This window comes from Meriones unguiculatus, chromosome 10 (genome assembly GCF_030254825.1).
Source record: "Meriones unguiculatus strain TT.TT164.6M chromosome 10, Bangor_MerUng_6.1, whole genome shotgun sequence".
NCBI lineage: Eukaryota > Metazoa > Chordata > Mammalia > Rodentia > Muridae > Meriones > Meriones unguiculatus.
Window position 1 is genome coordinate 106,978,675 of NC_083358.1, and position 16,031 is coordinate 106,994,705.

The following is a 16,031-nucleotide window of genomic DNA, read 5'->3' on the forward strand; positions in this document are numbered from 1 at the left end:
GTGCCTCATGGAGAAGGGAGTGGTCTAGGACTCTCAGGGTATAAATATGAGGCTGAGAAGGTGATGGTCTGGCATTCTATGTAGCATTCAGTGTTGGTGTGTGGCATAGAGCAGTTTGCAGAAACCAGAGACAGTGTTGCAGTTTGGAGCAGACAGAGAGAAACGCTTTGGGGGCGCAGCGGCATGGAGGAGCCTGCTAGCTGAGTCTGGGGTTGACAGAGAGGGGTATAGAGCCCTAAAAGAACCCTTTGACCCTAAATAACTGGGAGAAGTAAAGGGATCTGGATCCCCTCTCTCTACTAACCTTTTCTCTCTCCTACTTAAGGTTGTGAGATTGGTGGAAGAGAGTAAGCACCCCAAATAAAGTTTAAATAAGAATTTAAAAAAAGACCACTCCGAGTGGCTTTCCTCCTACATTTTGTAGTCCTGCAAAACTGTTACTGAGACTGGCCTCAAATTTATGGTCTTCCTGTACCAGTGCTGAGTGCTATTATAAGCATATGCCACCACACCGAGCTGGTCCCACTGCCCTCCAGTAAGTGGCTTCCCTGTGGGTTACCGATACTGCTCACTTGGTATAGCGCTAGCTTAGCTTACGTGAAACCTTGGGTCTAATCAGCAGCACTTTGTAAAGTAGGTGTGATAACATAGCACCATCACTGCGTGGCCACACCATCAGCTTTCATCCCAGCACTCTGAGCTAGGGGCCAGAAGGATTCCAAGTTCAAGGTCATCCTCTATAAGGCTCACCTATGCTAAAGCTCTGGGTTTCGTTGTTCATTCCCCTGAGATGTTTGTGGGACCAGTAGCTGCTTTAATTGATATGTCAAGCCGAGCTGGACATGGTAACATATAGCTTTGTTTGCCTTTCCTGGAAGGTACTCTCTGGGCCATCCAAACAAGGAGGACACTGTGAATGTTAAAAGAGGTGATAAGCTGGGCACAGTGGCACACAACTGTAATCCCAGCACTCCAGGAGGCAGAGGCAGGTGGATTTGTGAGTTCAATGCCAGCCTGGTCTACAAAGTCCAGAACAGCCAAGGCTACACAGAGAAATCCTGTAAAGAAAGAAAGAGAGAGAGGAAGGAAGGAAGGAAGGAAGGAGAAGGAAGGAAGGAAGGAAGGAAGGAAGGAAGGAAGGAAGGAAGGAAGGAAGGAAGGGAAAAAGAGAGGAAGAGAGAAAGAGAGGAAGAGAGAAAGAGGAATTGAGAGAAAGAAGGAAAGAGAGAAAGAGAGAAAGAGAGAGAGAAAGGAAAGAAAGAAAGAGAAAGAAAGAAAGAAGGAAGGAAGGAAGGAAGGAAGGAAGGAAGGAAGGAGAAAAAGAGAGGAAGAGAGAAAGAGAGGAAGAGAGAAAGAGGAATTGAGAGAAAGAAGGAAAGAAAGAGAGAAAGAGAGAGAGAAAGGAAAGAAAGAAAGAAAGAAAGAAAGAAAGAAAGAAAGAAAGAGAAAGAAGGAAGGAAGGAAGGAAGGAAGGAAGGAAGGAAAGAAAGAAAGAAAGAAAGAAAGAAAGAAAGAAAGAAAGAAAGAAAGAAAGAAAGAAAGAAAGAAAGAAAGAAAGAAAAGCAACACAGGGGTATTGATACTGGTGGACTTGGGCAGGAGGCCTCAGTTGAGGGGCTTTGGAGATTTTAAGGGGGTAAAAATTTTCAAAGTGTCTGAATTTCTTAGAAATGGCACAACTTTTTAAATTATAATATTAGCTATTACTAACATCCACTATTAACTATATAGACATCAACACAATCTCAAAGACTAGAAAAATGTTTTAATAGTGGTGTATTTGTGTTTCAAGGACAAAGGGTCAATTGTGCTGGTTAGGTTTTTTTGTTTTTTTGTTTTGTTTTGTTCTTTTGTTTGTTTGTTGTTTTTTCAGTTTGACACAAGGTAGAGTCATCTGGGAAGGAGGAAATGAGAAAATGCCTCACAAGATTGGCCAGCCGGCAAACCTGTGAGGCATTTTCTTGATTAATGATTGATGGTGGGGGGCATCCCACTGTGGTTGGTGCCATCCTAGGGCAGCTGGTTCTGAGTTATAAAGCAACTCAGAGCAAGCGGAACAAGGCTCGGGGAGCAAGCCAGCATTCGGTATTCCTCCGTGGCCTCTGCTTCAGTCCTGCCTCTTAGTTCTTGCCCTGACTTGCTTTCACGTGGGCTGTGATTGGAATAACTTAGCCATGTAATCCCTTTCCTCCGCAGGTTGTTTTTGGTCATGGTGTTTTATCACAGCCATCAAAAGCAAACTAGGGCGCCCTAGTGTGTGTGCGCACATACGTGTGCATAAATACATATGCGGATCTTAAAATGACAAATTCGGATCAGTGTCTGACTACATAGGCCAGGCTGGCCTCATACGAGCATTCATCCTGTGCCAGCCTCTTGCAGCGTGCCCACTACACCCCCCACTACGCTGGTAAATAATTTAGTTATGCCCCCATGTGATTTCTGTCATGATCACTTCACTTCGCATGAAAATGTCCATAGACAGTTTGTAAGCAAGCCTGTGTGGGTGAAACTGCATTTCAGCAAAATTACACGGACAAAGAGTCAAACGTGTGACACATACTAATGCATGATATGATAAATGACTGATAGTAATTTAATGACAAATGTCCCACATCGGCTGCTGAACACCAAAATCTGTTCAAGGAACCATCATTAAATAAAACAACCTGAAAACAAAGCAGTTCTCACATACATAAGCATACTCACACAGACTCTGGTATTCTTAGGATCATTAAATTACTCACTACTTTAACAAACAGATGTAAAATAGCACTACAATGGAAAGTGTGCACAAACTTCAGAAACAGTTCAGATTGTCTATGAACATAGTTTTTTTTTTTTAATTTTTACTTCTCACACACATGTACAGCCTCTAAACTGTAAAGAGACAGCATGGCTCAAAGGGTTGCTGTTCACCTTTTCTTTCTGCCTCAGAATGAAGTCATTTAAGCTCATAAAGTTCTCTCACTTTTACTTAGTAAAGGACAGCAAAAATAGCCTGCTTTTGACCAAATTCCACAGGAAATAAATAGTACAAATGCCTCCAACATCAGTAATGAGTTGGATCAAGGAATCTTTAACATTTCAAGCATGAACCACAGTCACAAGGGTATCCTGAAAAAGAAAATCAAACAAACAAAAAACAAAAACACACTATTAATTCTAAGACAGAAGACAAGAAATAACCACCTGGGCAGATGGAATCTCACTTAATAATGTGGGCATGTTCGTTCCCTGAAGAAATACGAGAAATGGAATCACATTTTAAATACACTGATGGCTGAACAGTTTCTTCCACTGTGGGGTTTGGCTCAAGAAAAAAATAACACAGTAGCTGATCCTCTTATTCATGGCAATAGAAAGAACAAGAGAGATAAGTCCAAAGACTTCCACTGCCATTTCTTCATACCAACTTGGATATCTACTCCCTACCAAACCTACTCTCTAAAGCTGCTGTTCCATAACATTTGATAATGTCTGTCCTGTGTGTAATGACGGTGACAAAGGGCCAAAACAAAAAGCCCATAAACTGGCTTAAAAAATACATGAAGACTGAAAAGTTGGATGAGATTTCATTGGCACACACTCGAGACAACTTAAAAACAGCTAGAAGAGGTAGATGTGAAACAACAAAAAAAGCTGGTCGTAGTGGCACGTGCCTGTAATCCCAGTCCCCAGGAGGCAGAGGCAAACTCTCTGTGAGTTTGAGGCCAGCCTGGTGTCTACATGGTGAGTTCCAGGACAGCTATGTAGAGTGACCTTGCCTCAAAACAAACAAAAAGAAGATGAAGATTGCCTACAAATTAGTTGTATTGTTTCAAGTGGATCTCACACACTGGGCACCGAGACTGCAAGAGTTAATAAATAATGGGCACAGACTCTGCATGTGCAAGTCTTCACTAAAGAATGCTGGAAGAGAAATAGTGTTTTGCAAAACTACTCCTCGTGTGAGCATTTGTTTTCTGTGAGCAATAAACAGATTAAGTGGATAAGATCAGCAAGCGATATACAAAAGCTGGGATGTTCTCCAGATTTTTTAAAGTGTTCTTAGAATGACAAAACAAACAAACAAACAAAAACTTAACCATGCTTCCCTACAGTCCTCAAAAAAGCTCGTTATTAAAACACAAATAATCAAGTATAAATCACTAGCACTCGCAGGAACAGCTAAAACTGTAAAAACAATTGTGTAATTTTTTTTTCCTCCCACTTCAACTGCATCCAACAATTAGAGACTCCCGTGAACAGCACAGAGTCATACGTGTTAGTGATGAAAACTTTACTGCTTGCCACAACACGGACTTCTAAAGGCTAATCTAGGGGAGCCGCTTCCGGGGCAGGCAACCAAAATCTGTACAAGTCATTTGCCTACAGCTCCCTACTAGAAATAGAACATAGTGAGGACACTGGAATCAGGTGACAAAGGCCAGCTTTGTCAATAAGGACATCTTTGGTCCTTCTAGGCTTTAATTCTTCCATCAAGCACAGGAAGGCTCAGTGTTCTTTACCATATAAGCCAGAGCACATAAGTCATCCTAGCAACCAAGCTTGAGAACTCAAAAGGTCAGACTCCATCATCCACAGTCCCGACCTTCAAGAGGTTTGCCACACTCCCACCCCAGACCTTTCCCAAATCACAGCTTGTAACACTGATTTACCTCACAGGCATGTAAAAACACTAGCAATCATTTAAAAAGCATAAAGCACTCTGCAAATGCAAAAGTGCCATTTTGGCATCTGTACAACTAGAAAACATTCATTGTTTGTGCTATTTGGCAATTTTGCATTTCCACCTTGCCCTGACTGTGCCTTCCATGTGTACATCTTTGTCTCTTTTATTTATTTGGGGTGGGGGAAGGAACTCCTGTTTGGATCACCTGCCCTCATTAATCTGTGCAGAAGTTGGGGTTCAGGGTACTCTTATGCAAATGAAGGCATCCCATCCTGTGAACTCCGCCTTCGCGTTCCACACAAAGCCAGCAGAAACAGCTTGTTGACTTTGGTGAACAGGTTTCTGAGGCAGCTGTCAACGGTCTTCAGTTCTGAAACCTACCCTTCAAGCCGAACTGGGTGAAGACAGACTAGGTGGTCCTGACTTACCTGACTTAGGGGTTAGGGTCATCCATCTGCCTAGGCAACCCTGACCCGACATGAAGCTTGAGTACTTTTAAGAATCAGTGAAGGACCAGGTGCAGGACTTCCTAAGAGATCTGAGAACCAACGACAGGTGAATTTCTAAGGTTGCTCCTTGAAGCAACTGTGCAGTTTTTCTGTTCAGTTCCCCCTGATGTCTCGAGACAGCAGCTAACCGAGGCTCAGAGGACAGGAAGTGGATACTAAGCACCCTCTTCCTCAGGGATGAGACCAGAGCTGGTATGCGAGGTGTCAGGGCAAACATGCGCTTACTACTCCTCAGGTGTGACAGACTTATTCCTACCCGCGTTCTACTGCACTCCTGGAACTCTAGGCAAACCAGCTCTCCCGGTTCCCACAAACATGGCAGCCCAACTCTCTCTACCCAGGCCCCAAACCCCTTCCTCGGGATCCCCCAAGCCTGCCCACCCAAGCTTTTCACTCCTTACAGTGTGTGTCTAAGTAAGCCATCGACTCCAGCGCATCTCTTCAAGAGTTACTTCAACGGTAGAGATGGGCACCTCGACACAGAAACTCTTCTTAACCGTCCCCTAAGGGGACCCCACACATCAAAAGGCTTCCCCCAGACACTCTCAGGCCGCCCCTCCCGCCCCTTCCCCCGACATCTACAGGATCAGTCACCAGGCCTATGGCTCCCAACTCGCTCGGACCCTGGCCCTAGCACAGGTGCAGCTTCTGATGCTGCGCAAGGTGCGTCTTGTAGCGGAAGCCCTTGCCGCAGCCGGCGCACTTGTGGGGCTTGTTGCCGGTGTGGATGCGGCGGTGGCGGATGAGGTGGGAGCTCTGGATGAAGCTCTTGCCGCACTCGAGGCACGTGTAGGGCTTCTCGCCCGTGTGCGTGCGCTGGTGCTGCGTGAGCGTGGAGAAGTCGCCGAAGCGCTTCTCGCACTGGGCGCAGCGGAACGGCTTCTCGCCCGTGTGCACGCGCAGGTGGTTGACCAGGTGCGAGTTGCGGCCGAAGCCCTTGCCGCACTCGCGGCACACGTAGGGCCGCTCGCCCGAGTGCGTGCGCTTGTGCGTGAAGAGGTGCGAGCTCACGCTGAAGGCCTCGCCGCACTCGGAGCACATGTAGGGCTTCTCGCCCGTGTGCACGCGCTGGTGCTTCACCAGGTCCGAGCGCCAGCTGAAGCGCTTGCCGCACTCGCCGCAGCCGTGCGGCTTCTCGCCGGTGTGGATGCGCTGGTGGTTGGCCAGGTGCGAGCGGCGCACGAAGCCCTTGCCGCACTCGCCGCACGCGAAGGGCCGCAGCGCCGCGGGGCCCGCGCCGCCCGCCGCCGCCGCCGCCGCGTGCGCCCGCCGGTGGCTCAGCAGGTGCGAGCTGAGGCTGAAGGCCTCGCCGCACTCGGGGCACGGGTAGGGCTTCTCGCCCGTGTGCAGGCGCCGGTGCTTGAGCAGGTCGGCGCGCCAGCTGAAGCTCTTGCCGCAGTCGCCGCACAGGTTGGGCCGCTCGCCCGTGTGCAGCCGCAGGTGGTTGGTCAGGTAGGTGTTGCGGCTGAAGCCCTTGCCGCACTCGCCGCAGCGGAAGGGCTTCTCGCGAGGGGGCCGGGCCAGCGCGGGCCCCGCCCCGAAGCCGCCGGCCACGCCCATCACCCCCCACCACCCCTCCGCACTCGCCCGCCAAGCCGAAGGGCTCCAGGCTGGCCACGGCCGCCGCCTCCGCCAGGCGGTGGATGCGCTGGTGCTGCAGGAAGGCGGCGCCGGGGCTGAAGCTCTCCCCGCAGTCCGGGCAGATGGTGGGCGCGTCCATGATGCTGGCCATCAGACTGTCGAGTTCCCCGAGGTCCACGGCCATGGGGTGGTGGAGCCGGTGGAAGCGGCGATGAGGCTTGTCACCCAGGTGATGGCCGCCCAGGGAGAGGTGACGCCTCCAGGGAAGCACCGGAGCGGGCAGCTGCTCTTCTTCCTCCGTCAGCCGGTTCTCCCCGGCACTTTCCTCCTCTTCCTCCTCCTCCTCCTCCTCCCCCTCCTCCTCTCCCCGAGGACTCCGGGATATGCTGTCGGATTCTGACAATCCTGGGAACAGCGCCATGTCAGCCACACCGGGCTGGGCGTCCTCTTCCTCACGGAGAACAGCCCCTTCTTCCTCACACAGCAGCCTCTCTGCAACAGACAAGTTGGCAATGGCGTCAACTAGACCTGGTGTTCAAAGGTGTTCTAGGGGAACTGCCTACAAAGAGTGTGAGCCCTGCCTTAAACTGCAGCCTCTTCCCCAGCAGTTTCCTCAAGGTAAGACCTAAAGGATAGTGCACACTGCCCCACTGCCAACCAGTCTTTCGGCAGAGCCCGCCTACTATACACCCCAGGCTCTGCTCTGCCAAATTGCCTTGCCGGAAGCCTGTAGATGGCCAGCTTTGTACCAGATGGGGACTCCGGAGATAGGTCTCCGGAAAAGAAAAGGGGAAAATTATTTTTTTTCCTCAGCCATACTTTCTATTGCTAGCGCCTCAAAACACAAGTCAGGTGAGTCACGAAAAGTAAGAGAGCAGTAGGACTCATCAGGTTCCGGACAGATCTTACAACAGAAACAAAACCATTTGGTCAGTCTGGAACAGCTTGAGATCGTGACCAGCCTCTGACATTGCAATACTGTGTTGCTGTCTACAAAGTTTATGCTCAAAAAGGAGTCAAGTGTTAAGGAAGAAAAAAAAAATGAAGAATGTGCGCTTATCTCTAAAACAGTGGTTCTCAGCCTTTCGGATGCTGCGACCCTTTGGTACAGTTCATGCCGTGATGACCCCAACCATAAATTATTTCCGTTGCTACTTCATAACTGTAATTTTGCTACTGTTATGAGTCATAATTAGACCCCCTCAAGGAGTTATAACCCACAGGTTGAAAACCGATGCTCTAAAGTGGTGTGCAGGCATGAGGACCGATTTCCATACCTAGAACCTAAAAAGCGGACTTTTTCCCCTCCTTTTTGTATTCTCTTCCTCTTCCCCTCTCCCCCTCCTTTTTGGTGGGAGGAAGAAGTCACCAGGGTGGGAGAGCAGATTTGGGAGGACTACAAAGTGAGTGTGATGGGGTACATGATGTGAAAATTCCCAAATAATCAATAAAAATATTATGTTGAGGGGGAGCCAAGTGGGGTGGCTGCTGTTTGTAATTCTTGGGAAGGCAGAGACAGGCAAATCTCCCTGGAGCTTGCTGGCCAGCCAACCTAGCCTATCTTGATGAGCTCTAGGCCAAAAAGACCCCATCTCAAAATTCTCCTAAGGAATAATGCCTGAGGATGACCTCTGTCTGACACGCATAACAACACACACACACACACATGCACACGAACACACACAATCTCATGTTTTAATTGTGTTTACAATTTTTTGTTGGGTCACATTCAAAGCTGCTCTCAGCAGGAGGCTGGACACACCTATGAACAAACTGAACTCAGCATTGGTGAAGGAGAGATGGGTAAGGAATGACAGACAGCCCAGAACTAGTAAGACCAATCTAGAAACTGGCAGAGGATATGCCAGTCTATGGCTGCTTCCTCAGCCACAGGGCTGTGAGCCCCATGGAGCAGCAAGGACTCTGAGACTTTGCCATGGGGAAAGGAATGTAACCACACAGTCCTGGCCATAGAGTGTTTCACCTCTTTTCTGTCCCTACTGTATACCCTGAACAGGAAAGAGCAACCAGTGCCCAAAGACAAAAACAAGGAAGTGGCTAGAGAGCCAGCATTTGCTTTCAGGTCAGAAATAGCAAGGGTGGTAGCCAGGAACTAGGGCGCTTGGGTAATGAGCCTCATGAACACAGGTAGGTCACTTAACCACCTGCTTATCTAGAAGGAAAGTGATGATTTAACTGGAAATACCAGTGTACTTTGCCCAGCACTGTGCTGAGTCGTTCTTGAATTTTTTTAAGAAATATTCATCTATTATGTGTGCTTTTGAGTTTGTGTGTACCAAATTTTTGCAGGTGCCAGCAGAGACCAGAAGAGGACACTGGATCCCCTGGAACTGATTCCAGGTGGCTGTGAGAATGGTACGGGTGCTTGGAACTGAACTCAGGGCTTCTGCAGGATTAGGAAGCACCCTAAACCACTGAGCCGTCTCTCTACGATCCTACGTTCCTCTTTAAACCCAAGTTGTCATGGTGCTTCCCCTGACATCAGTGAAGGAAGCCCCGGCATTGCCTGTGATTCCATTGTGGTGTTGTTACAAGTGACCACCTGAAGCAAAGGGCAGCACCCTCGATTGACTCCTTACTCATACTTACCAGAGTGGCCTCAGTAGTGGATTGAATTAAAGAAAATGGTACTCACAGGACCAACATTAGGGAAGCCAAGTCAGGTAAGAATCCTGCTCAGTGGCCTCTAGAGACCCTTAGGTCTGCAGGGTGCTGGCCCTGCTTCTATGCCAGAGGAACCAAATGCAAATGTGGGTACCACAACTTCAACGGATACTCCGGTCCTCTCACCTGAACAGACAGTGGACACTACTTCCCTCTCTTGTGAGTCCTCTCCTAGGTCAGCATCCTGTGGGATGGAGTCCACCTCCTCCTCCAGGTGGCCTCTCTCTTCTGTGTCCCGTGGATTAGAGCCCATTCCTCGTTCTCCTGGGTCCCCTTCCCGGTCCTCAGAGTTCTCAAAGTCAGAACCCATGCCTCTCTCTTCAGAATTCTGGAGTTCACACACACCCTGATTATCTTCCTGTTCCATCCAGCAAAAGAAGGGCAAAGGCGGTAACCAAGGGTCCCTGCTCAGAGAAAACATGGAGAAGGAAACATACTTCAACCTGGATTCAACCCTTTGCTACACGTGGTCTTGAGTTCCTCTTCCAATAAGACATCTAGATTTATAAGTAAGTAAGTCTACTTCCTCCCTTTCACATGTACACTTAGGAAAAACAACTGTGTGTAGGAGGACATTTGGGTGAGGGAGGAGTAGTGTCCACATCCTCAGACCACATGCCCACACTCATGTCCCAGGGAAAACTGGGACCAAAACTAGAGCAGTTCAGCCTGTGAAGTAAATGTCTGAGTGGGTGTTTGCAATGTAATGCTGAAGTAACCACTGCTTCTGTTTTTCAGTTTTACTTTAATTCTGCAGTGCAGCGGGACTGAGCATAGGACCATGAGCTCTGGACCACTGGGCTATAGCTCTAGCTACTTAGTTATTATTTGGAACAAGGTCTTGCTAATTTACCTAACCTGGCCTTGAACTCATTCTGTAGCCCAGATAGGCCTTGAACTTTCCATCTTTTGCATCAGTCTCCAGGGTGGCTGAGATTCTAGGACAGTGACCTTTTTCTTTTAATTGTTTAAAAGGCCCTTTGAGTTCATTTAGCTTCCTGACTCAGTGTTCTTGCTTTCAATCACAAGTTCACCGCAAGGAAAGCAAACTTGATCCTGCCACTGACAGACTTAGCACTCATGGAACCACCACAGGCCATGTTCACCTGGGCACACACTGGTTTGATGTTTTGCACCCTCCTTGGTATAAAAGGTAAGCAATTCTCTTGCCGATGGTTTGGGGTAGAAAAGGCTGTGATGGCCATTTTAAATCCTAGACCACTCTGGATACCTCTAAATACTGTCCCCAGAATTGGAAAAACCACTTTTACACCTAAAAAAGCAAGAAAGCAAGCAAGAAAGAAAGAGAGAGAGAGAAAGAGAGAGAGAGAAAAAGAGAAAGAGAGAAAGAAAGCAAGAGAAAAAGAGAAAGAGAGAAAGAAAGAAAGAAAAAGAAAGGAAGAAAGGAAGAAAACGCACTAATAACAATTCTCCCTATACTGTGGTGTAGACAAGAAACCAGTTTTGCTGTGTCAAAGTCCTGTGCTTTCCTCCTTTTTGTGAACCCTACCCTCTGTAAGCCTCTGACATTCTTACAAGTATTTAGCTAGTTACCGGAGGGCCTTATGGAGCCAAAGGGAAAGTACACGCAGAACACAAGAATAACCAACATTAATATGGCAATTTCTTATCTAAGACTGCAGCCTTCAAAGGCACACTCAAACCTGGCTTTGTGGCAAGGATCCGCTGTATCTCTAGAAGAAGAATACCAGGGCTGGAGAGATGGCTCAGTGATTAAGAGCACTGGTTCCTCTTCTAGAGGACCAGGGTTCAATTCTCAACACCCACATGGCAGCTCCCATCTGCCTTCTAACTTCAGTTCCAGGGGATCCAATTCCCTCACACAGACATATATGCAGGCAAAATATTAATGCACATAAAATAAAAATAAAACATTAAAAATTTTAAAAAGAATGCTAAGATGATTTAATCTGTGGCAGGTTTGTTGGAAGCAGGAGGGAAAGATGCTAGGGACTGCTATATTAGAAACCAAGCCACCTCCATAGTCTAAATACATGCATTGCAATATGCCAGCTATAAACAAACTTTAAAAGGAATGTGTGTCGGGGACAACTGGCAACCCTTCTACAAAAAAAGCCCATGTGAATCTCAAGAAGAAAGCATCAGATTTCTAAGCCCTCTACATCTCAAACACAAAGGGCATCCCTGTCGAGACTGGGTAATTGAGCCAAAAAATTTCCTTCTGCCGTCCCTCCTTTGTGCTTGCCGCTTAGCTCAAGGAAGGAAAGCCGCATCCAGGTCAAGGATCTGAGTCTGCGGTTTGAAGGACACCACGTCGACTGCTGTCCCAGCAATCCCCAAACAGGAATGCAAGAAGATGGCTGTAGGTCTGATCCCTTGCATTGGAAGAAGAGGTGGAGGGAGAAGTGGCTAGAGATGTGGTGCGGCTGACAGAGCACGTGCCTATCACACACAACACAGACCCCGGGCTCACTCCCAGGCACCCCATAGAACCACATGTGTTCACCTGTAACTGTGATCCCAGCACTCCGGAGGGGGAGGCAGGAGGATCGGAAGCTCATACAGTGACTCAAAGGGCAGCTGGCTATGTGAGAGACCCTGTCTCAATAAATAAATAAATAAATAAATAAATAAATAGCTAAACTATAAAGAACAAAAAAAAAAAAAAAAAGATGGTGAGCAAGGGTGTTCCATCTTGGCAACAAGCCTTCCATCCTCTACCCAGGCAGCCCTGGCTTTGACATAAAAAGCAGGTGTTATGGATAGAGGAAATCCCTCCAGGGGCAGGGAGTAGGGGCATCACAAGGCAAATCAATTAGCCTCTCATCGTTTCAGAAGGAAACTACTCTCATCAGTGGGAAGAAGGTGGTGCTACTTAACCTCTCTCACAGGGAGGGTGTCAGGAGGAAACTAATTAAAAAGCACTCTGGGAAACATGGAGAGAGTTCCTTAATGCGTTCAGCTTCGCCGCTGTGAAATACGGCATTATTCCTCTCAGCACAGCTCTCAAGGACACACCACCCCAACAGCCAACAGCATCACTAGTTCTCTGCAGTGTGATATACTCACTTCTTAGAGTGCAGAGACTGAGCCCTTCCCTGAAATGTCCTGGGGAAGCGGCAGTGTCTGAGCTCAGTCAGCCAACAGCATTCTGCAGGGCAGGCGGGTTCCTTTGGAAGGTGGATGACTATGCTGCCAAGTTTCACACAGATGTTTTCTGATAGGAAGAAAAGGATATTATTTCAGTCATGAACCTTCTTTGAGGCGAATTCCACATGAGACTTCTGTCCCAGGTCACACTCTTTTGCCTTCTGGAGGTTGGGCTGAACAGACAAGTACATCCCTTGAATCTGTACATACAATGCACCTGAAGGTATTGGGGTAGAGATGCAAGATGAGGTTTTCGGATATGGGGGAGGGGCTTAAAAGAGGATGGATCAATGAACACTGCAAGAGAAAAGGGGTCAATAAGTGTATCACCGGAAACTCCCACCCTAAAAAGCAAGGCCAGTTACAGCAGCCCACCTCCCGGAAGGGTGGAACATGGCAGTCCAACCTGGGAAGCAATGCATACAGCTTGAACTCTGAGCCCTTAAAGGACAGCTTCTCGGAGAGCAAGAAGCAGAGAATGATGCTCTGATTGGTGACTTCCGAGCGTCCAGAGAGCAGATCAAATTCATTGGAACTGTTTTTCTAACTTCAAAGAGAGCCAGGGCGTGTGAATTCACAGTTCTGCCACACTGGATCAAGGCAGGCTCTGCGCTCCCCAAGGAATCCTTCCTGGTCCACACCACATGGGGAGGATGGGTTAGGAAGGCTCTGGAAGAGAGAGCTCCCATCACCCACTCTAAAACAAATCTGTGATGTTATGTTATGTTATGTTATGTTATGTTATGTTATGTTATGTTATGTTATGTTATGTTATGTTATGTTAGCGGAAGACTAGAAGTCTGTACCTGCTGCCCCTTCACTTCACACACACCTGCAACGACACATCCAATTCCCCTCACACCGTCCCATCCTGGATTGTAAGCCTACGTCAGGCAATGGTGGAAGCTGTTTAGTGACAAGGAGGATAGGTGGTCAAGATATGTTACCTGATGAAAAGACACAACCTCGTTTAAAGTATCTTATTTTCATTCACACCCAGTAGCATATAGGTCAACACATATATATGCAGGCCCAGAAAGGAAAGCCCTGAGATCATTAAAATTAACCTCTGGGTCACTTCCTGGAGGCCTCTGGCTGTCGACTCTTATCTTGCCAAAATGATGCAGGCTATTTCCAGCTTCACAGACCAGAAATGAGACCAGAAGTGATTATACCAAGGCCCCACACCTGGTGAATGGCAGAGCAGGGCGGGGGATCCAGCCCACCACCGCAGGCAGCCTCTGATACTTTCGGACATCCAATTTTGTGTGCATCTGCATCTCCTACAGTAAACGTGCATTTTTTTGTCTTTTTTTTTTAAACCAGGAGAAACAGCTACCTTTATTTTCAGTGTGATCAAATACGTTAAAGGAAAAAAAAACTGTGATTATTCTAGAAGCAACAAACACACAGGCAGGCCAGTTGTGGTTCTGTTGCTCCTGAAGACCTCATTTTCGGAAGTGTTATGTACTCAACTGTGGGGTAACCAAAGTGTCAGCCTGCAGATATTCAGGCACATTTTGTTCCAACTCCTTTCCTACTCATTCTCAAAAACTAGCAACATTTTTGGAGGAAGGGCATGCTCAGCCAAGGGTGGATAATAACTAGGCACCGTGGCAGACTGGTGACTTTGTAGCCAGACTCACCCATGCTTGAATTGTCTGCTCTCAACCAGCTACTTGACTTTATGTGAGTCACATGACCTTGGAGGAGGTCTAAGTCTGTGTCCATAAAAACAAAGCTGCTGCCACCTCCTTCCAGGGTCACTACGAAGAGCCTGTAAAATCACCATTTGTTAAGGCTGATGACACATTAGATGCAGAGTGAATAGAATTTATAATTAGTTTATTATGAAGTTCCAGGTCAACTTCTTTTTTGAATTAAATTTTTATTTTTTTACATTAATTACACTTTGTATCCCAGCTGTAGCCCCCTCCCTCCTTCCCTCATCTCCTCTCATACCCCACTCTAAGTCCACTGATAGGGAGGTCCTCCTCCCCTTCCATCTGATCCTAGCCTATCAGGTCTCATCAGGACAGACTGCAGTGACCTCCTTTGTGGCCTGGGAAGGCTGCTTCTCTCTCAGGGGGAGGTGATCAAAATGCCAGCCACTGAGTTCATGTCAGAGATAGTCCCATTCCCCTTATTAGGGTACCTGCTTGGATACTGAGTGCCATGGGCTACATCTGTGCAGCGGTTGGTTCTAGGTTATCTCCATGAATGGTCTTTGGTTGGAGTATCAGACTCAGAAAAGACCCCTGTGCCCAAATATTTTTGTTCTGTTGCTCTCCTCGTGGAGCTCCGGTCCTCTCCAGGTCTTACTAACTCCCCCTTCTTTAATATGATTCCCTGAGGTCTGCCCAAAGTTTAGTTATGAGTCTCAGCATCTGCTCTGATAAACTGCTAGGTAGAGTCTTTCAGAGGTCCTCTATGGTAGGCTCCTGTCCTATTTCTTGTTTTCTCCTTCTTCCAATGTCCAGGTCTACTTCTTGACTTAAACAGTTGCACAATAAACTAAGATCACTGTCCACAGCTATGTTCCCTGGTAATACACTTTGGTTTTTTTCCCCAGTTTCAGGCAGAACTTCCCTCAGCCTTGCTGCTGTTAATAAACAACTCACTATGTGAAGACAAGAATCAAAGAAGGGGTGGCTGTTGAAGGGAGCTGGATACAGGGAAAAGTTGGTAGTTGCTAAAACCCATCATAAGGGCTGGAGAGATGGCTCAGAGGTTAGGAGCACTGGCTGTTCTTCCAAAGGCCCTGAGTTCAATTCCCAGCAACCACATGGTGGTTTACAACCATCTATAATGAGATCTGGTGCCCTCTTCTGGTGTGCAGGCACACATGCAGGCAAGAGTACTGTATAAATAATAAATGAATAAATCTAAAACATCAGAAGCACAGGACATAAATGGAAGGGTGGGCATGTGGTTTAGCAAGCCCCAACTTGAGTCCTCGCTAAGGGGAACTGCTCCCCCAGGAAGTTATTAAGGGAAAGGAGCAGAGAACAGGCAGTGATCTAGCAGGGAAGATTAATTCCACATCTAGTTCTTGGGGCTTATGGCAGCAAAGGAGCAGCAAATGCTGATGGGACGGAGTCCCAATGCAGCCAGAACTGTCACTGTGCTATGTGTCCCCTCCCTGCTTCTTCTGTGAATTCGAATGTGCGAGGTGGACGGTGTGTAGAGAGACAGCTCAGCAGTTAAGAGCACTGGCTCTTCTTCCAGAGGACCCAGTTCAGTTCCCAGAATCCACGTGGCAGCTTACAACAGATCCAGGGGATATACACAGCCATACATGCAATAAAAATAAATAAAAAATAAAACAAAAAAATAAACAAAAAAAGGTTGAATGCAATAAAAATAAATCACACACACACACACACACACACACACGCACACAAAGAGTTTGAATGTAGCTGAGTCCTTGACAAACAGGTCAGTTGATT

General features: G+C 47.4%; 1 protein-coding gene and 1 long non-coding RNA gene across 2 annotated transcripts in view; one reads left to right on the forward strand and one right to left on the reverse strand.

Moving 5' to 3' along the window:
• Positions 1–1,745: 1,745 nt before the first annotated feature.
• Znf697 (zinc finger protein 697) overlaps positions 1,746–16,031 on the reverse strand; it is a 36,293-nt gene continuing 22,007 nt past the window's right edge. Inside the window, 4 exon segments of the mRNA XM_021632362.2 lie at positions 1,746–6,748; positions 6,750–7,257; positions 9,577–9,854; positions 12,502–12,649. Of these exon segments, the coding sequence (XP_021488037.2) occupies positions 5,815–6,748; positions 6,750–7,257; positions 9,577–9,854; positions 12,502–12,649 (1,868 nt within the window). The 3' untranslated portion in view covers positions 1,746–5,814.
• Positions 7,255–15,114, forward strand: LOC132656966 (uncharacterized). The gene is made up of 4 exons (XR_009594806.1): positions 7,255–7,383; positions 9,076–9,449; positions 9,822–9,959; positions 10,480–15,114. It is a non-coding gene; the product is annotated as an uncharacterized LOC132656966 (long non-coding RNA).